General features: G+C 42.4%; 1 protein-coding gene and 1 long non-coding RNA gene across 4 annotated transcripts in view; one reads left to right on the top strand and one right to left on the bottom strand.

Moving 5' to 3' along the window:
* LOC141075553 (uncharacterized) overlaps positions 1 to 12,116 on the top strand; it is a 161,670-nt gene extending 149,554 nt beyond the window's left edge. The window contains exon 2 of the long non-coding RNA XR_012227295.1: positions 11,913 to 12,116. This is a non-coding gene — a long non-coding RNA (uncharacterized lncRNA). The remainder of the gene's footprint in view (positions 1 to 11,912) is intronic.
* DAB2 (DAB adaptor protein 2) overlaps positions 6,826 to 21,884 on the bottom strand; it is a 105,127-nt gene continuing 90,068 nt past the window's right edge. For all 3 annotated transcript variants that reach the window (XM_073562648.1, XM_073562650.1, XM_073562649.1), the window contains 5 exons: positions 18,983 to 19,154; positions 17,230 to 17,868; positions 13,352 to 13,464; positions 11,108 to 11,198; positions 6,826 to 8,755 (listed from right to left, as the gene is read on the bottom strand). In XM_073562648.1, the coding sequence (XP_073418749.1) occupies positions 11,130 to 11,198; positions 13,352 to 13,464; positions 17,230 to 17,868; positions 18,983 to 19,154 (993 nt within the window). In that variant the 3' untranslated portion in view covers positions 6,826 to 8,755; positions 11,108 to 11,129. The remainder of the gene's footprint in view (positions 8,756 to 11,107; positions 11,199 to 13,351; positions 13,465 to 17,229; positions 17,869 to 18,982; positions 19,155 to 21,884) is intronic.

Here is a 21,884-nt window from a genome sequence, read left to right on the forward strand (position 1 = left end):
TGTTTTTTTTATTTATTTAGTAACAGCGTAATGTGTTTCGGTCATTATGTAGTAGAAGGTGTATGGTGGTGCCATTGGTCTGATTAGAGTGTTTTGTTATGTAGAGGTAATGGTCATATTATATTATGTATTCGCGGTGTGGTGGTGATGGTAGTGGGCATTGTGCAGCTGTATTGTTTTGGCCTTTTATAGTAGTAATATTGATCATATTGGTCTTTGCATTGTGTGTTTTTGGGTAGCAACAGTGGTACACTGTAATTATATATATATATATGCTATTTTAAATGGCTAAAGGTTGGTCTTCTGGGGAGACATGCTTTTTGGGGCTTTAAGGACCCTGGCAATGCCCCTGCCATATTGTGTGTGAAAAATGTCCGTGTTTCTGGAGTTGTATGTTTGTAAGTAAGCTCAGTTATGGTACCATATCTAAGCAGTAACCTTGGTCCTGACACTGTATTGATGTAGTAATCTAGATTCTGGTACAATATGTATGCCATAAGCTTGGTTCTGTATCTTGTAGTAGACATAGTAAGCTCTGTTCTGCTTCCTTATCTCTGGAGTACGCTCGGTTCTGCTCCAATATCTCTGTAGTATGCTCGGTTCTGCTCCAATATCTCTGTAGTAAGCTCGGTTCTGCTCCAATATCTCTGTAGTAAGCTCGGTTCTGCTCCAATATCTCTGTAGTAAGCTCGGTTCTGCTCCAATATCTCTGTAGTAAGCTCGGTTCTGCTCCAATATCTCTGTAGTAAGCTCTGTTCTGCTCCCTTATCTCTGTAGTAAGCTCGGTTCTGCTCCCTTATCTCTGTAGTAAGCTCCGTTCTGCTCCCATATCTCTGTAGTAAGCGATACTGCTCCCTTATCTCTGTTGTAAACTCGGTTCTGCTCCCTTATCTCTGCAGTAAGCTCGGTTCTACTCCTTTATTTCTGTAGTAAGCTCGATTCTGCTCCCTTATCTCTGTTGTAAACTCAGTTCTGCTCCCTTATCTCTGTAGTAAGCTCGGTTCTACTCCTTTATTTCTGTAGTAAGCTTGGTTCTGCTTCCATAGCTCTGTAGTAAGCTCCGTTCTGTTTCCATATCTCTGTAGTAAGCTCGGTTCTGCTTCCATATCTCTGGAGTAAGCTCCGTTCTGCTCCCATATCTCTGTAGTAAGATCCGTTCTGCTCCCATATCTCTGTAGTAAGCTCGCTTCTGCTCCCATATCTCTGTAGTAAGCTCTGTTGTGCTCCCATATCTCTGTAGTAAGCTCTGTTGTGCTCCCATATCTCTGTAGTAAACTTGGTTCTGCTCCCATATCTCTGTAGTAAGCTTGGTTCTGCTCCCATATCTCTGGAGTAAGCTCAGTTCTGCTCCCATATCTCTGGAGTAAGCTTGGTTCTGCTCCCATATCTCTGTAGTAAGCTCTGTTCTGCTCCCATATCTCTGTAGTAAGCTCGCTTCTGCTCCCATATCTCTGTAGTAAACTTGGTTCTGCTCCCATATCTCTGTAGTAAGCTCCGTTCTTTTCCCATATTTCTGTAGTAAGCTTGGTTCTGCTCCCATATCTCTGTAGTAAGCTCGGTTCTGCTCCCATATCTCTGTAGTAAGCTTGGTTCTGCTCTCATATCTCTGTAGTACGCTCTGTTCTGCTCCCATATCTCTGGAGTAAGCTCCGTTCTGCTCCCATATCTCTGTAGTAAGCTCAGTTCTGCTCCCATATCTCTGTAGTAAGCTCGCTTCTGCTCCCATATCTCTGTAGTAAACTTGGTTCTGCTCCCATATCTCTGTAGTAAGCTCGCTTCTGCTCCCATATTTCTGTAGTAAGCTTAGTTCTGCTCCCATATCTCTGTAGTAAGCTCGGTTCTGCTCCCATATCTCTGTAGTAAGCTCCTTTCTGTTCCCATATCTCTGTAGTAAGCTCCGTTCTTTTCCCAGATTTCTGTAGTAAGCTTGGTTCTGCTCCCATATATCTCTGTAGTAAGCTCCAGTCAGTTTCCTTGTCTACGTAGCAATCTTGGTTCCGTTCTCGTGTCTATATAGTCAGCTTGCTTCTGTTACAGTATCTATGTAGGCAGCAAACTTGGTTCTGCTCCGATATATATGCAGTTAGCTCTGTTCTGTTCCCATATCTATGTACCAGCCTGTTATTAAAGCCTGTTATCTCTGCTGCTTTAATGCAGCTGCCAGAGATAAGCAGGGCAAAAGAACCGCAACTGGAGGGCCTCTGCCTTGTGATTGCCCCCCAGGCTGAAAAGTGCCAGCCAGCCCCTGCTTCTGGGCAATGAACCACGGCCTGCTCCCGCGCCCCGTCCCCCTCTAATTATATCTGCCCTTCCACCTAGTTGCAAGCCGATGACAATCACGCCTCACAATCCTAGACCCCAGCAGTTCCGACCACGACCTGGGGGTATCACAGAGAGGAGGTGTTATGGATGTGGGCAACCTGGACATTTGCAGTCTGGCTGTCCCTCCAGGATTCGGAGGGAGCCCCATACAGCCCCACCTCATCCAATGCATCTTGTGCACTCCACCCCGCCTGAGGAAGAGCTACCACCACCCCCACCAGAGTGGACCACCGACCACGGCACCATAGATACTCCTCCTGGAGTGTACGGACTCCGGCCTGTGTCCTTTAGCTACTCAGGGCAACGGCATCGTCACCTGCAGGATGTCTTAATTAATGGATACAAAGTGTCAGGATTTAGAGACACGGGGGCATTCTTGACTATCGCTGACCCCCGTGTGGTTCGACCCGAGGCAATTTACCAGGGTCCGGGAATTCCCATTGTCCTGGTGGGGGGTGCCCGCAAATATATACAGCGAGCTTCTGTGCGTTTGGATTATGGTTGTGGAGAAAAACTGTGTTGGATTGGAGTTATGGGAGGACTTCCTGCAGATATCCTCCTTGGGAGCGACATTGGGGAGTTACAGTGCCAATTTGTGGGAGCAGTCACCCGACTACAGGCCCTTCAAGCACTACGTCATCCGGACCCCACCGGGGAGCAACCACCACGAACCGCATCAGAGTCGGTAAGCAATACGTTCGCTGCTACTACATTAGGAGTCTTGGGACAGAGAGGAGTTTAGGAGAGAAATAGAGGGTGACACTACCTTAGCAGCCCTTAGGCGAATGGCAGAAACTGGGCACATGGGAGATAATCGGGATGGCTTCACTCGAGAAAACGGACTGTATTATCGTGCAACAAAGGGCAGTGACCAGGGCAACCCTGACGCAACGACCAGGCAACTCATTGTCCCTCAGAAGTACAGGGCACAGCTACTCCAACTGGCCCATGACATCCCCTTCGCTGGGCATCAAGGGAGAAAAAGGACTGAAAAGAGGCTCACCCAAAGTTTTTACTGGCCTGGCGTCTCGCAGTCGGTAGCCCATTATTGTGGCACCTGCGATGTGTGCCAGCGAATGCGGCATCCAGGAGCTCGACATAAGGTACCCCTGCAATACCTGCACATAATTGAGGAACCATTTCAACGTGTAGCTGTCGACATCATAGGTTCTCTGGCCCACCCCAGCCGGTCGGGGAAAAAATATATCCTGACCGTGGTGGACTATGCCACTAGGTATCCTGAAGCTGTGGCCCTGTCCAGTATTACAGCAGTAAAGGTAGCCGAGGCCCTTGTTACCATCTTTACCCGGGTAGGGTTTCCTAGTGAAATATTATCGGATCAAGGCACTCAGTTCATGTCAGATCTGGTCCAGTCCCTATGGCATACCTGTGGTGTTCGAGCCATTCGCACCACCCCATACCACCCGCAGACCGACGGACTATGTGAACGCTTTAATGGAACCCTAAAAAATATGCTGAGGGCTTTAGTTGACGTTGAAAGAGACTGGGAAAAGTACCTGCCACATCTCCTCTTCGCCTATCGAGAGGTTCCCCAAGAGTCCACAGGGTTCTCTCCCTTCGAACTACTGTTTAGCCGGAAGGTCCATGGGCCGCTCACTCTTCTGAAAGAACATTTGGAGGGAGACATCTCAGATACCGGAATGCCCATCGTTCCCTATGTTCTAGAGCTCAGAGACCGTCTCGCCCAGCTAGCTACCTTCGTTAAAGAACATCAGCGAATGGTCCAGTCCAGACAAAAAACCTGGTATGACCGTAATGCCAGGAACCGGGAATTTATGGAAGGACAGCAAGTGCTCATGATTACCGCTTCCCCTGCCAACAAGCTTCAAGCAGTGTGGGAAAGCCCTTATCAGGTTGTCAAGAAAATTAATTATGCTATGTTATTGCCCTGGACTCTAGTGGTCGACGACAGAAAACCGTCCACATTAACATGCTGAAAGACTACCACGACCGATCTCTGCCTGTTCTAGCTGTCTGGCACCCCCCTAGTGATACCGCCGCTGACGAGTATCTCCCCGATCTCCTCCAGGTTGCCCAAGTGGGAGGATCACTGGAACAAGTGCCCCTAGGCTCCCATTTATCGGATATACAAAAGGACGATATTGTCGCCGTACTAAGGCCGAGGGCTGCTGCTTTCTCCTCAAAGCCGGGGAACACTACTCTCACCAGCCACCATGTGGAAACCCCCGGACAACGCCCCATCCAGCAGGCTGCCTACCGGGTTCCAGAGGCTGTTCAAGGCATGATAAATAAAGAACTGGAGGAGATGAAACGACTGGGAGTTATTCAGCCATCTCAGTTCTTGGGCCTCTCCTGTCATCCTGGTCCCCAAGAAGGATGGTACAACACGATTCTGCGTTGATTACAGATGATTAAATGATGCCACCAAGAGTGATGCTTATCCCATGCCCAGGATTGATGATCTATTGGATTGTCTGGCCAGTGCCCAATTTGTGACCACGTTAGACTTGAGCAAGGGGTACTGGCAGATACCCCTAACGGAGGACACTCGGCCTTCATTACTCCATTTGGGCTTTTTGAGTTCCTGGGAATGCCCTTTGGGATGAAAACTGCCCCTGCTACTTTCCAGAGACTGGTGGATCGACTGTTTCAACAATGTCAGGACTTTGCCTGTGCTTACTTAGACGACATTGCCATTTTTAGCACAACCTGAGAGGAACATCTTAAACACTTGGGCATAGTGCTGGACTGTATCCTTACTGCAGGACTGACCATTCGCCCTGATAAGTGCCAAATAGGGATGGCTGAGGTGCAGTACCTTGGGCATAGAGTAGGGGGTGGGACCCTAAGGCCTGAGCCTGCCAAGGTGGAAGCCATTAGCAACTGGTGTAGACCCCAGACTAAAAAGCAGGTACTTGCATTTTTAGGAACTGCTGGTTACTATCGCAAATTTGTTTCTAATTTCAGCACCTTGGCCAAGCCCCTAACCGACCTGACCCGCAAGAACATGCCTAGGAATGTGACGTGGACAACTGCATGCAAGGATGCCTTTTCAGCGTTAAAGACCACCCTTGTCACTGCTCCTGTCTTGGCTGCCCCGGATTATAAGCGCAGGTTCCTCGTGCAGACAGATGCATCCACCTTTGAGATTGGGGCAGTACTTAGCCAAGTGAACGCCGCCGGAGAAGAACATCCTGTTGCTTTTGCCAGTCGGAAACTACTGGATCGGGAAGTTGCCTATGCCACTCTTGAAAAGGAGTGCCTTGCCATCGTATGGGCGCTAAAAAAATTGCAGCCATACTTGTATGGCAGAGACTTTACACAATTGTTACAACCACAACCCCCTCACATGGCTGAACAGCGTATCAGGGGACAATGGAAGATTGCTGCGGTGGAGCATGTCCTTAAAACACTACAGCTTCTCCATCCAATACAAGCGGGGAAGCCAACACCAGAACGCCGATGGTCTCTCTCGACAAGAACAACCATAGGCTACCCAGGCTGACCTACCCCTGCCACTGTACAAGGAACTATAAATGGTTGAGCAATGTGGACTAAAATGAGCAGGCCAGAGGTCTAGACCTCATAGCATGCTCACTTATTATGGGGGGAGAGAGGTTGTGATGGTGTGATATGTTATGTGGATATCATTTTGTGTGTATTTTTATTTCACTTATTTTCATAGTGTTTTTCTTGTATGTATCTTGATGACTCCCTGTAGTTCTTTAATCCCCAAGGCTCCTTTGTTCTCCTCTGGGAGGCCTGGAAACCGCCCCAACCTGTTTGACTACCCCTGGACACAAGGAAGAGGGTGGGGAGAACAGGAGCTGGTCAAGTCAGTTCCTATATGGAGAGGATCGTGTATAGACTGCACTTCAGAGAGAAGGACCCATTTTATCCTCTGGTGCTAGAGTTTTGGAATCTCATCTCCCTGGACAGTTTATCCTGTTCTGGACTACATTCTTGTTCTGGACTATTGTATCCTCAGTGTGGTGGATTGTTTATGGACCTTCAAATTTTGCCTGTAATAAAGGTCTTGGGATTGTTCACCCTTCCCTCGCTCTGTTGATTGTGTGGTATCGGAGAAGGACCCCGTGACACAAGTCATATCGAAGAAATTTTACCACAAACATAAAGTACAATATGTCACGAAAAACAGTCTCAGAATCAGCGGGATCCGTTAAAGCGTTCCAGAGCTATAACCTCATAAAGGGACAGTGGTCAGAATTGTAAAAATTGGTCATTAAGGTCAAAATTGGCTCGATCACTAAGGGTTTCCGCAGTTGTTGGGGTATTGTGGCTGGCATGAGGGACATATCGGCTACTTTATGCGGTATTTATTGTATCCCAGGTGCCCATATTTTAGCAACACCATTGAAATATTTTTCAGCTGCGAATAACAAAAAAAAAAAATTTATGACTTCCAACATATAGATCATGCAGTGCGCAATATTTTTTTTTCTTCCGACAATCGAGCTATTTGGGCGCAACAATGGATCACAATGCAGAAACAAAATAAATATATATATATCTCTCTTTTAATACATTATATAAGGCGCACAATTTGGAGTTTATACAGAACAGGGCAAAGATTAAAGAAAGATTCGAAAAGTCTATAAACGTATCCAGAAATCATCGATTTGTAAAAAAAAAGAGAAAAGTGCATCGATAGGAAGAATATATGCGGAGGATCATGAGACCCGGCTGGAAAAAAAAAATCATCTCCAGCGATTCAATTCCAGTTTACCAAGTGTGTATACATTTATATCGGGATATTTCAGATTTGTCGGTAATTTATTATTTCCAAGTTCATCATGAAAGAGTTCAGGTTATAAAGTTTTTAAAAAAAAAAAAAAAAAAGTTCTCCTCGGTCGTATCTCCGAGCTGATACCAGATCAACTACGAGACGAGAAAAAAAAAAAAAGATCCAAAAATATCACCTATGTGGAGTTTCACCGTTGAAGAAATCCGGAACATTCCGCGCCCGCGGGAGCTTTTACAGTTAAACCCATAGTATTTTTTTTTTTCTATCAAATATTTATTTTCCGCCGGATTGGAAAAAAAATTCCTTCCGCTGTTACAAAAAAGGCATTTCAGAATAGTCCACCTTTCCAAAAATCCAGACTTTGTTGTCGGGTGGTGAGCAAAGGACTTTTTGGTGAAGACTGTGCTCCGGGGTTGGAAAACGAAATTAGCCAAAAAAAAAAAAAAAAAAAAAAAAAATTGTAACAAAAATGACCACAGAATTGTTTCTAAAACACCTTAGGAGTTAATTTCTACTTTTGGACTAACCAATTTTGTAAGAAGGCTGTCCAATTGCAGAATGAACCTCCGGCGATCAGTTGTAATCGATGGTTAGAAGTGATTCATTTCCTTGCAGCGCCTCCGGAGGAAGAATGAAGTATCACAGCCTTCTCGTTAAAATCAATGTTCTGTCTGTGCAATGTACAGATGGAGGTCTTCCAGAGCGAGAGACACGCTCTTTGTAGATCTTCACTTTGGTTTGATGAGGGGGTCTGAACAAGGGAACCCCCCCCCCCCCGTAAAGTACTATTTGGTAAAGGGGTGGTCTATCAAGTACGTGACTATATTGTATCCTGCTTTGGCACAAACATTTGACTTACTTATTAGAACTCCTCCAAGAGTTGTTTTTTTGAAATGACCAGAAAGTCAGATTTTTTTTTTTTTTCCCCAAAAAACAGCGCCACCTTTTTTTAATGGCTGATCTTGGTATTGCAGCTCAGAATGCGAAGCTGCAATACCAGACATAATCATGAATTATGAAGGCGCTAATTTTGGGGTAAAAGGTAGAACTTTTTTTTTTTTCTAATCTCATCCTGACCCCATTGATGGTCTTATTTTGGGTCATTAGACTCCTGCTTAGGTCAGAACCGGAGGCCGAATTACGGATATTAAAAAGTGCTCATCTGAATGAAGAGTAATGGTCACTTTAGGACCGGAGCAGCGATATCGGAACGGTCCGGTAAAATATCCACACGTGTATGTGGAAGGCAGGAGCGTGAAGTTCCCATAGTTGCCAACAGTCCTGGATTTCGAAAAGCGAGAGGTCGATGTAAACCCTGCCTGAAATTTTGAGAACCAGGATCGATGCCCAGGGAGGAGACCAGAGGACAGGAATGGTATAGGGCTTTGTCCCCCCCCCACAAATGTTGGCTACTACAGGAAGGGGGCGATGGATTCCGCAAAGATGTGTGATATGATAGGAGGGAAACCAAGAGTTGGGGGTGCAAATCACTGCGAGCAATGAGGAGGAGGAGGCGATGATGTCGGCAGCACTGCGGATTTCAGTTGGTTTCCAGTTCTTCTCTTTGTATATAAAAAAATATATAATAACAACAATCAGCCGCGGAGTGAGTGTGCCGATATCAGCCGGTGCCAGCGACATCGATGAGATGATCCCCTGCTCCTGTGCCGTCCGCTCTTTCCATAGCTGCAACGTAAAGAGAAAGAGAAAATATTAGGTCACCGCGATCCTCATCAGTGTACGGGAGGAACTGCAATCATCTTCTGACACTTGGATACTACTACAGTGTCCTCCCTCGTTAACTATTTTTTGGAAACGCTAAAATTCCGATTCGACTCGCTCCTTCTGATGTGATGATGCAATGGGGTACCGCACGTCACGGGGTCGTGATATCAGAACGCGCATCGAGATCAAGAGGAAAGAGGAGACTGGTGTCGGAGCAAGCGGTGCTGCGGCAGCAGGGACAGGTGAGAGGCTCGGGAGATATACACTGTATTCCTAAAACATATGATTCCAGCTAATGACTCCATTTTGCTGCATCTCCGGGAAACTCCTGCGCTCACTTTTGCGCCCCCATTTCTTTGCATACGGCACTCCCAGTCACTGCCGTTTCGGCTCCCTACAGCTTCATCTGGTGCTCATGCACCGTTGAAGCCAAGTTTCCGACTGGGTTTTGCCTCTCAATGGACGTGATGGCACATGTGATGTCCGGCACATTGCCCACACTGGACGAGAGGGCTGAGAAAGGCAGTGTTTTTTATGTGTACTTTGTGGCAGCATTATTCATGTGTACTATATAGCAGTGTTATTTATGGTAATTGTCAGGTTACATTATTTGTGTACTGTGTAATAGCATTATTTATGAGTACTGTGCTGTTATTTATGTGTACTATATGTAAGCATTGTTTATGTGCATTATATTGCAGCGTTAGCTATGTTTATTATATGGTACAACTATATGTGTAGTGCACAACAGCGTTATTTGTTTGTACAGTATAGCAGCATTATTTACAAACTGTTTTGGCAGCATTGTTTATGTGCACTGTACGACAGCATGTTTTATGTATACTCTACGGTTTTATCTTATGTATGTGTATAGTATGGCATTGTTAAATAGCGCTGCAATACAGTACACATAAATAAGGTCACCACACAATGCCCATAAATAACAGTGCCATATAGTACACATAAATAATGTTGCTGTATACATAAATGACACTGCTTTAGATTACACTTAAATATTACCGCCATACAATGCACATGAATCACTCATCAAATTAATAGCCCCCTCAGAGCTACCAGAGAGTGAATATGTGAACTGTATTGCAGCAATATTAATGTTAAATGTATGGCCATTATATTTATGTATTGATTATGACTTATGGTTTTGTATTGTATGGTCATATTATATATGTATACAGTATAACAGTGTTATTTATTTGTATTGTATGGTAATATTTATGTGTACTGTATTAGTGTTATTTGTACTGTATGGTAATATTTATGTATATAGTATGACAGTTATTTATTTTTAGTGTATGGCCATATTCATGGGTATTATATAATAGTGTTATTTACTTGTACTATATGGTCATATTTATGCATACAGTATGACAGTTATCTATTTTGTGTGTATGGCGATAGTCATGTGTATTATACAACAGTGTTATTTACTTGTACTATATGGTCATATTATTTATGTGTACTGTATGACAGTGTTATTTATTTGTACTGTATGGTCATATTATTTATGTGTACTGTATGACACTTCTTTGTACTATATGGTCATATTATTTATGTATACTGTCTGACAGTGCTATTTATTTGTAGTGTATGGTCATATTATTTATGTGTACTGTATGACAGTGTTATTTATTTGTACTGTCTGGTCATATCATTTATGTGTACTGTATGACAGTTCTTTGTACTATATGGTCATATTATTTATGTATACTGTCTGACAGTGCTATTTATTTGTAGTGTATGTTCATATTATTTATGTATACAGTATGACAGTTCTTTGTACTATATGGTCATATTATTTATGTGTACTATATGACAGTGTTATTTATTTGCACTGTATGGTCATATTATTTATGTATACAGTATGACAATTCTTTGTACTATATGGTCATATTATTTATGTATACTGTCTGACAGTGCTATTTATTTGTAGTGTATGGTCATATTATTTGTGTACTGTGCAGTAGCATTCTATGTATACACCATGGCAGCACAATCTACATACACTGCATAGAGAACGTATTTGCTTTGCAAAGGCGCTGACTTTATCTGCAGATACATGACAACATCCTGCATAGATACACAACGTCTGCTGATTTAAGCTTTGGACATCTCCGTCCTACTGTGAATTCCTGATACAGGGAAAGTCTCAGCGCAGCACTCAGGGGGGCTCCAGTGCTCTGTCTGTAGATTTCCGGGACGCCTATCTAGCAGGTTGGGGGTAGGGGGGTCAGAGGATGACATTCGGAGCATTTAGCTCCATTTTGGGGAAAAGTAGATGAATGGATTACTTACAACAGACATTAGAGATATATTCCTAAGCAAATGGATTTCCAAATGGGTCCCCAAATGGATCAGAAGCCTTTATGGGATGTGCCGTGAAGGTCTGTGGGAGAAAAGATTTTGTGTGAAGCATAACTTACAGGCTCAGAATGGTCTCGATACTGACAGTGAAATTGTAACGCCGGCCAAATAGTATAATGACAAATACGGCTCTGCTACATCTGGATTTTATCGTAGATCCACGAATAAAAAGTGAGATCAAAATTAGGCTACAAGCACAAGGAGTTGTTTTATTCAGGTGATCAAAGTTTCTATATTGGCAAGTGCAGCCAGAATAGCGTCAGCAAAACCAGCAACGTATTGTATTATACAGACAAATGTATTACAAAAAAAAGTGCATGCTCTGTGTTTCGCCCTGCTGGCTTCTTCAGGGGAATATATGTCAGACGGAAATTTATACACAGTTTTCAGAGAAGAAAACATAATTCTATGATTACAGCATTGTTCCACTAAACACTTTCTCCCGATCACATGGTTTAGCCAACTGGTGTAAAGTGATCATGCGATCAGGAGAAACGGAGGACAGAGGAATAGTGCCTCCGCAATTGCACGAATACAAGTTTTTTTCCTAATAACTTGTATAAATTCATTAATACTAGGTAAGAATAGCAAAGTGAGAACTTTCAATTAGAAAAAAAATGATTATGGGACAAATCTTAATTTCATCTCTATACTGATTCATAACTTTCCAGCATCTTATAAAGTGCTTTTTATGGATTGTAGTTTTGATGATCTATCATTTTTCATTTTCTTACAGATGCCGGGGTTGTGTGATAGGAAAGAAGGATAAATGCTGCCAATTTTTAGGAGTGAATGCCTAGATGACCCCCTGAAGAATCCAAAAAGGGCGAAACCCTGAGTTGGACAGGATGCAGGACACACGTCACTTTAACTCCATGCTGTCTGGATTGATTTTTTTCTAATACATTTGTAAAAATAATAAAATACTTCCCTACATTGAGTTGCTGGTATGCCAATATTAAAGAACTATTCCAGGTGGAAGAAAATGCCACGATGTGCACAGATCATCAGAAGTTTAATCAATACCGAGACAATACTGAGACATTTTGATTTAACGCTTGATATTGATTTGTCTTTTCTGGGATCCACTCAGATTACTGGGAACTGTGCACAGATCCTCACATTACACAGACAGTCCGTTAGTTCAAAGAACGTGTAATACTCAATTCATCCTCTGGAGGCGCTGGAGGGAATTTACACACTTGCTCTCTGGTAATCCCATAGCAGATTACTGGAGATCGCAACATATGGGGAAAAAGTGGACAACCCCTTTAAGGACGTCAGCAGAGGCAGTCTACAACTCATTAACTCGATACTTTTTTTCACAAAAAAATGTACACAAAGGTGCTCCACCACGTCAAGGTAACCCCTATTGAAGTAGTCCCTATCTAATGTATTAAAAACCTGAACATGTGAACATTGTCTAATATGAACAGGATTCAGACAGGCCGCTCCCTAGTATGGGCTTGTGGTCTGAGACAGCTCTTATGTGCACGTCACACAAGAGAGGGGTGGGGTCTCCCAAACCATGCATGCGAAGCAAGGAAAAAAAACGGATTAAAAACACACATGTGACATGCACAAATGTGAACACGTCGATCAGACAATGCTCACACCACCCACTAACTGAGATACAACAAGAAAACACATAATGACACCCACCCCTCTGATGGACGTGTTCACATTTGTGCATGTCACATGTGTGTATTTAATCCGTTTTTTTTCCTTGCTTAGCATGGTTTGGGAGACCCCACCCCTCTCTTGTGTGACGTGCACATAAGAGCTGTCTCAGACCACAAGCCCATACTAGGGAGCGGCCTGTCTGAATCCTGTTCATATTAGACACTGTTCACATGTTCAGGTTTTTAATACATTAGATAGGGACTGCTTCAATAGGGGTTACCTTGACGTGGTGGAGCAGCTTGGTGTACATTTTTTTGCGCAAAAAAACGTATCAACCAAATACCCTGTATTTGTTATCCAGCACTTGCTGATTAATGCCATTTTTTATTGCAGAGTATTTTTGCAAATCTGTCATTCTGTGTTTTCTTGTTGTATCTCAGTTAGTGGGTGGTGTGAGCATTGTCTGATCGACGTGTTCACATTTGTACATGTCACATGTGTGTTTTTAACTCATTAACTCCGCAGTGGAAGAACGAAGAGAAAGTTACTTACAGAGTTTTGCAGAGGAGCGCCAAATGAGCCCGATCCAAATGGGGCTTCGAACAGCCCATCCGTAGGCTTGGCTACCGGCGGTGAAAGCCCTCGCGGAGCCGCGTTTGGTGGATCTGATAAGCAAGAACAATTAGCAATAAAATATCAATCACACAGAAAGGAAGGAGAACAGAAATCAGTACATAGACCTAAAAGTCATTGTATCTGCAGAATACAGGCTACATTCATAGCAGAAATACCAAGATAAAGGGTATCGGGGTATGATGGCAGCGCAGAATACAGGAGCATCATTACAGTACGTACACTGCGAGTATGGTAACATCCGCAGAATACAGGCTACACATAGCAACAGAATACAGATTGTGTGCAAGGCAGCATCGGAAGAATGTAGGCTGCATATATAAAAATACAGCAGAAAAAAAGGGGCAGCACCGCCTACCTGCCAAGGTCTCTGAACAAATGCACTACAGGGTGCAGCAAGCACATAGAGCAAGATGTTAGCAACACAGGAGCAAAATACTAAATAAGCAGCCACTCTCCACCTACCCATTCCTGGATGGGGTGACTGCTTAGTATACATTTGCACAATAAAGGCCCGTATAGGGCGCTGTTCACATGCAGGCAATGCAAATTCCTCCTGACATGTGCGCAAACTTCATCATCAACTACAAGAAACGTCTGACTGCTGGGCTTGCCAACAAGGGTTTTACCACCAAGTATTAAGTCTTTTTTGCCAGAAGGATCAAATACTTATTTCTCACTGAAAAACGCAAATAAATTTATATAAATTTATACAATGTGATTTTCTGGATTTTATTTTTGATATTCTATCTCTCAATGTTAAAATGAACCCCCCCTTAAAATTATAGACTGTTCATGTCTTTGTCGGCAGAACACAAGCCGAGTGTATAGCGGAATCAACAGAATATAGATTGTACATATGGCAACCTAAGCAGAATAGAGGCTACACATATAGCAGGAAAATAAATGCTGAAGGTAAGAAAACATCAAGAAATTACAGGTAGTGTGTATGACACATCAGCAGAATATAGGTTACTTGTAGAGCAGCAGAGTACAAGCTACATGAGTGTGACAGGTTACGCATATACTGTAGCAGCAGAATACAGACTGTGTGAACAGCAACATCAGCGGAACTCCCCTGACGATCCACAACTCTGCTACATCCAGATGGTGGGGTGAGCGGTGACATCATTAATGCCGGAACACACTGAGCTTAGCGTGAGAACGCGGCTGCAGTGACGTGATTAAGGTTCCCACGGCAATCTCTGTGTGAGCCGTCCTGTGAACTGCTTTAACCTTACTGACGTCACCGATCACAGCGAGCGGTGACGTCAGTAAGGTTACCGCAGTTCATACGCCGGCTCACATAGAGATTACCGTGGGATCCGCTACCTGTGACCTGTGGTATCCTTAATTACGTCAGTGCAGTCGCGTTCTCACACTAAGCTCAGTGTGTACCGGCAGCCGTGGTGAGCGGTCACATTATATGTGTCACCGCTCACTACACCACCTGGATATAGGAGAGTTGTGGGATCGTCATGAGACCTCAGCATTATGGATTAACAGTGGCCAGGTGAGGATTACTTTGACTTTTTATTTTTAGGTTAATAAATGGGTAAAAGAGGGCTGGGGTAGTGTTTTTTTCTATTAAATTACTTTTCTCTGTGTCTTTATTAATTTTTACTGCAGGGTTAGTCATGGGAGTATCTGACAGATGTCTCTCCATTACCAACCCCTGGGCTTGATATCAGCGGATTAAAAAAAGCTGACATCAACCCCCAAACTATTACTCCACTTGCCAACGCACCAGGTCAAGTGGGAATTGCCAAGGCTAATAGACAGAATTGATGCATTTAATGGATGCGCCATTTCTAGGGCGGCTTAGGGCCAATGTTCTTAGTCTGGGAGGGGACCAATATCCATGTCCCCTTCCAAGCCTATTAATATCAGCCCGCAGCTGTCTGTTTAGCAAAAATTGGGGGGAACCCATGTCGTCATTTTTTTTTTTTTTTTTGGTCCTGATTCTTGCTAACCAGTAAAGGCTAATCAAACAGCTGTGAGCTGTTATTAATAGGCTGGGAACCATTATGGCTATTGGCCCCTTCCCAGAATATTAACACCAGCCCCCAGCTCTATGCTTTCCCTCAGCTGGTTAGGGAAATAAGGGACACCCCCCACATTGTTTATTTTTAATCAATTTATTTATTTAATACACGTGATACACATACAGCCGGTGCTGTCTAGATCTCTCATCAGCATCGACTGGTTGAGCTGATTGCAGGGATACCAGGCGACAATGATGAGAGCTGCGTTCAGGACCTGGGAACCGCGCTAACTGTACTGCTTTTCCCAGACTCCGATACGTGTCACACTGATGTCGTACATGGATGTTACACACGAATATGGATAGCAGCGGCACTGGTTTCTCCAGTACCGGAAATATCAGGATGTATGAAAGAGGCCTTATACTGCAGTGACTGTCACCTGAATCAGTGCAGAAGAAGCTGTAATCACAGAACCCCTTCAACGAACAGACACACAGATTGTTTGCAATTACAGATGAGCTAATCAATTTGATGCAAATCGAATTTGTGTTGAATTTTAAGAAATTTGCATAATTTAACTAATTTTGAGATTCAAATTCACAAGAATTGCCAAAAATGATTGCATCAGACACAAAAGTCTCACATGACTTCAAGCACAGATGTGCAGGCTTCCTTATAACACCTTGTAGCTATCACATCACATGGTATAGAGCAGCCAATCAGGAGGGACTATCAGAGTCTGTGTAAAAGCCAAGTCAGGGAATGAAGCGGCCATCAAGCAACACTTTTTTGCATTTATTTTTTGTGATGGGGGAATAATTGTTTTTTCTTTTTTACATAAAATTCCCCAAAATCCAGACCTCTGCGAATGTCTACCTTATAAAATGTGCATGCTGGAAGAAATATCTTTATTTTTGGAAAAATATGTTGCAAAAGTCCAATTTGATAACTTCTGGTGCATTTTCCTTTCTGGACGGGTACCTATCTACTTAGCATTTCATGTATGTAGACATTCAACTGTGCATTAGGTTTTTCTGCACCAGTTTTACTAGTTCAATTTGACAGCCATATACACCAAACCTATACTGTAGTTTTCTTTTGACTTCTCTACGTGTACTAAACATTTCTTGTTACTCACATTTTGGCAAAGATGGGGTGAAAAAAATTGCAAAATGTTCATAATAAGTGTTATATAAAATGTACGGTACAAGAAAAAATGTGAAAGAAAGGGGAGTTGTAAAAGAAAAAAAAAAAAAAAAAAAAGAAAAAAAATAATATATATATATATATATATATATGTATATATATATTATATATACACACACACACACACGTAAGAATTTGGGAGCTGCTAACTGTAGCAGAGGCACAACAACGACCATGACCATCGGCCATCCAGGTATTACTACCACAGGCCACAATTGTTCTCCTTTGCCTCTGGCAAGCGTATTAGTGAGAAGGAAGAAGAGAGTGTTTCTGGAATATATGGCACATGATTCATCTCAGTCACAGTAGAATGATGTTACCTCTGACAACGACACCATCAGATTAAGTATTCTGCACAGATCAGTTTGCCTGATCACAAATTACTAAAAAGGGATAATTTTTGGACTGTTTTGTAAATTGAAAAAAAAAAAAAAAATTTGGTCAGGTCACAATAACATTACTAAAGCTGTAATTGTATTAAAAGGTCATCTCTTGTAATTCAAGCTAGAGGCTAGCTAAGAAACCGAATGTAACACATTGAGCTGCAGGGTAAGGGTAAAGGTGTAAGGTGTATAGAGCCTAAAAATAAAAAAAATATCAAGTTACCATTAATCTTAGAAGATAGTTGACCAATGTCAAAGTCATCGTGGTCCGCACTTTCTTGGGGAATTCCAACTTTACTGTTAAAATAATTGGAAAAAGCTCCAGAAGTGCTTATAGAGTTATTCTGCTGTTCCCCGCGCCTTGCCGGCACGGCAGGTGGCTTAGCCAACTGATAGTCTTTGAACATATCCTTTACATTCTTCCTTTCCTTCTCTCCCAATGGATCCAGAGCAGTAAAAGCATCACTTTCCTTTTTAGGTGATTCCTTGATCGGTGCTGGTCTTGGCGGTAGTTGTGGAGGAATGTGTAAACCAGGACCTGACTGGATTAATCCCGGAGTTGAGTTGAGTAAAGTTGGTGGACTAGCTGGAAACATGTTCATTTGGAAGGGGTTGGTTGTCTGTTGGTTCCATGTTGGAACTGGCTGATTCCACATTGGGGGATTTGGTACTGGCGGAGGAACTATAAACGGTGACGGCTGGCTCCAGGATGTCATCCCTGATGGAGCAGAGAAAATATTTGCTTGGTTGTAACCATTTTGTGCCGCCAAAGCAGGGTTGGCAATTGTAGCTGGTGCTTGGCCATAAATCAAAGGCTGCGGATTCCACTGCTGAGTCTGGGGTGAAGTCATTGGCAGAGAGCCTGAAAGGAAAAAAAAAATAATTAAAACCTTCTTTTTTAACTTATACTCCTACGATATAAAGAGTGTCTCTCACTCTGGAGGACCCTCATTTATACATTACACAGTCATTCCCTTCATTTGAATGAGAAAGGTGTAATACTTTATTTCTCCAGTGGTGGCACTGCAGGGAAATCCAACAGTTGCTTTCGGATTCGATCACAGTTGATCACTGGGTGCAATAGCAAATATCCTGAGATAAAATTATTTTTAAGGGGTTATTTCTAGAAATTAGGCTTGATATTTATATACTAGTGATCGGTATGTTCCAAAATAAGCTGCCATCTTCCATGAATTGATCTATGCAGCTGAAGGTAGGTTAAGGGGAGAAGTAGGGGTCCACCTTAGATTGGCTAAAGTATGTTTTTGTCCAATTAACCACTGATTAAATGTATAAAACGCGTGCTCATTTTGGGCTTCGGTCCATTGGGCGGTCCTAATGTCAATCACTGAAGAGGATCGTCCACTGGACTCATAAGTCCACAAGTCTTGAAAACGACAATCACTGGTCCTTTTTTTAAGATCTTTGACGAGTGATGTCAGAAGCATGGTGGTGTGACCTCACAAGTCAATGACAGACGATCACGGCATGGTCATATTGGGTCATGCCAAGATTGGCTACCACTGTGCGTTAATGGACTGTCATGGTCATTGGCCGTGTTACGTAACTGGGACTCACTCCCCGGACCCAGGAAATTTAAGGAAGAAGCAGATGACAGGGTGAAAGGCCTCGTCTTCATTTTCCTACAAAAACGTTTTTCCAAAATGGCACAAATCTTTGAAAACCCATCAAAACTGTAAAGGTTGGTCAGGTAATGAAAGAAAAAAATCAGTGGGTTCATCGTGATAAAAAGTTTTCCAAAAAGACCATAAATGTAAGGTTTGCCAGGTCCATGATGGAAGACCTTGGTCCTACAACAAACACCAGATCCAGCCACAACACGGGCCACCGGGTCAAGTAGACCTCCTTGAGTTAAACGTGTCAACTGGATTGCCTAAGGTTTCTTCGAAGTTCTCTCATATTTAACCCAACCACCATCACAGATGATACCGGAGCACCGAACGTTCCCCACTCACCGGGACTTCCCATAGTCGGAATGGTGGACAGACCGGTTTTATTGAAAAGATCCAGAGGATTGGGCTGTACTGCGCTCGGAGGGGGTGGAAGAGCTACAGGCGAGGCTGCCTCAGGATTTGCCCCGGAATTTGAAGAGAAAATATCCGACCCAAATATGTCATCAGAAGTTGGCTGTAGAAGAGAAAATTATTATATAAGGATTTCTAAAAAGATATAATCATGATATATGGTTTTGCCAATGTGGAAAAATAAACTAAGAAAGGGGATATTCTAAGATTAGAAAAAAATGCCTGCTTTTTTTTCCCCCCAAACACAGCACCACCCCTGCTCACAGGTTGTGTCTGGTACTGCAGCTTAATCCCATGCAATTCAGTTCAACCTGTAGATAAGGCAGGGGACACCAGAAATATGGAGCGGTGACGGGGTCCAGTAGGAAAGTATTTTTTTTTATTATTTCCATTATGTGCCAACTTGTAAAATAACTATAAGAAGTGGACAACTATTTTAATTTTTGATATATTGTAGCTACTGTTTTGATTAATAGGGGCCTAGATCCTGACATTTCCCCCCCCGAGATCAAAGGGCAAGAAGTGTTGCGCTTACATTCAAGCGCCAGCGAAGCCATGTAGAGGCTCAATAGGGGGGCAAACATTGCTCTGCTGAGCTGCAGTACCAGGCACAGCCACTACACAATGCCGGCGCTGTGCCCAGTAAACAGTGAACGGAAAGCGCTGCTTGATCGTCTCGATCAGTTGATCAGGAAACAGACCCCCATTGATCTTAAGCTAAAAATCAAAATGACCCCCTGACCGACAACCGGATTTACTATCATTCTGCAATAAACAATGATACAAAGAGTAAAATGCGGAACTTACCCGTGCTACATGGACGAGGCGGCACAAAGCAACAGACGGAAAATAGTTTAGTGTCAATTAATTGTTAATGAAAAATCAAAGTCTTACAGATAAAGACGCCGTCCGGGGTCGGCAAAAAGTTGTTCAACGGAAAAAACTGTTCTAAAAAAACTTATACTATTTGTCAAAACCCCGGCGGATCTGACGGGGAGCCCTGAAGCGCAAGTGAATATTGGTTCTTTTATTCTTTTAGAACAATTTCTGCTTTTCGACAACTTTAAAAAAAAAAATTTGAAAAATCTTTAACAGGGCCAGAGAGTTTAGAGTCGTTCATTACATCAAGAAAATTTCACCAGAAGTAATAAAAGAAAAGATAAAAAAGATTTTAACTGAACAGTTCATAATCTCATAAAAAAAAAGCAACAGCAAACAAAGATAAAAGACTGGAAAAAAAAAAACAACAACAACCACAATGTAGAGTGAAGAAAAAAACATGATGAATCGGACCCAATTCCTTATTGCATTTGTGCATTTCTGTTGTTTAGTTTTGGAATTTTTTCCAGTTTTTTTTCCCATTTCGCACCATTTATTAAACCTGTTTATTTATTATTATGTTTTGCATTTTGTGGGTTTGGGGCTTCCAGAAGTTTTTCTCTGATTCATTGATCACAACTTTTAAAAAAAAAATTTGCGCAACATTTTATAGGAACAGGGGACTTTTTATGCTAAAAACTTGTAAAAAAAAAAAAAAATAAATAAAGTTAAAAGAATAAAGAATAAAAAAAGAGGGTTATAAAAGAAAAGAATAAAGATTAAAAAAAAAAAAGTGGGTTATAAAAGAAAAGAATAAAAGTTTAAAAAAAAGAGGGTTATAAAAGAAAAGAATAAAAGTTTAAAAAAAAGAGGGTTATAAAAGAAAAGAATAAAAGTTTAAAAAAAAGAGGGTTATAAAAGAAAAGAATAAAGATTAAAAAAAGAGAGTTATAAAAGAAAAGAATAAATATTTTGCGGGAAAATAATCTTGAACTGCGTGTAGTCATTTTGAAAAAATAATTTTAATTCCACGATACAAAAAAAAATTAAATAAATAAAAAAATAAATAAAAAAAAGTGACAAAAAAAAATAAAATGCAAAATGTTGAATTTTGACCCCAAAAGCACAAAGAAAAATGATCAAAACTAAAAATCAGACAAAAAAAAGGGGGCAAATGCAATAATGAATCTGGCGCCATGGAGTGAAATATTTGTATCATTTGCCATTTATTCGGCTCTGCTGCCTGGCGTCCCCATTAGGACTCTGAGGGCCATATGGTCACATTCCAAGACACGCGAAGTGTAACCGACTTTCAAGTAGACAGAAACCTGAAGGGACCCCATTATAATTGAAAACAACAGATCGGGGGGTGATTAGGATACGAATATGCCCTTCCATCTTGTTTTAGGGTGGTCTCAGGGTGATTACCAGTGTATTTGGGTAAATCCCCAAGTGGCATACTGTTGTGAGTTCATTTTTCCCTTCACCAGTGAGGTCTGATGAACTCCCTCTTCTGGCAAAGGAAGGTAGTGAGGCTGATTACCAAACAGCTGAGCAGGTAGATGATGACTGGGTCACAGGAACTGATGACTGGATATAAGGCAGCCAAAGCCCTGCTGCCTTGCCGGTGATTTTCCTGCTGGATTCTTGGAGACCAGTCTGATTTCTGCTTCTCAAAGCTAAGTTTTGCTCTGCCTTTTGTACACTTTAGTTCTGGTTTTGTTTGCCTTGCTTTTTGGAGTTCAGCCATCCCCGGCCGGGGGTGAGCTGAATTCCATTTTTGCCTCTGATCTGTTGATCTCTGGCTCTGTCTTCAGAATATACCTGAGTGCTGATATAGTCTTTTTGAAGCCTAGCGACTTCAGGGCCTGTTTTTCCTATCAGTCTGTTGGTTCATTTTTGGATAGGGTTTTTGCGGATTGCAGACAGCAGCTTTTCTATCCTGTCCTATTTAGTTAGCTTGGGCCCCATCATTTGCTCAACCTATCTTTCTATCTGTGTTAGTGTTTTTCAT

The sequence above is a fragment of the Dendrobates tinctorius genome, unplaced genomic scaffold (genome assembly GCF_039654945.1).
Source record: "Dendrobates tinctorius isolate UK_male_01 unplaced genomic scaffold, ASM3965494v1 ptg000362l, whole genome shotgun sequence".
Classification (NCBI taxonomy): Eukaryota; Metazoa; Chordata; class Amphibia; order Anura; family Dendrobatidae; genus Dendrobates; species Dendrobates tinctorius.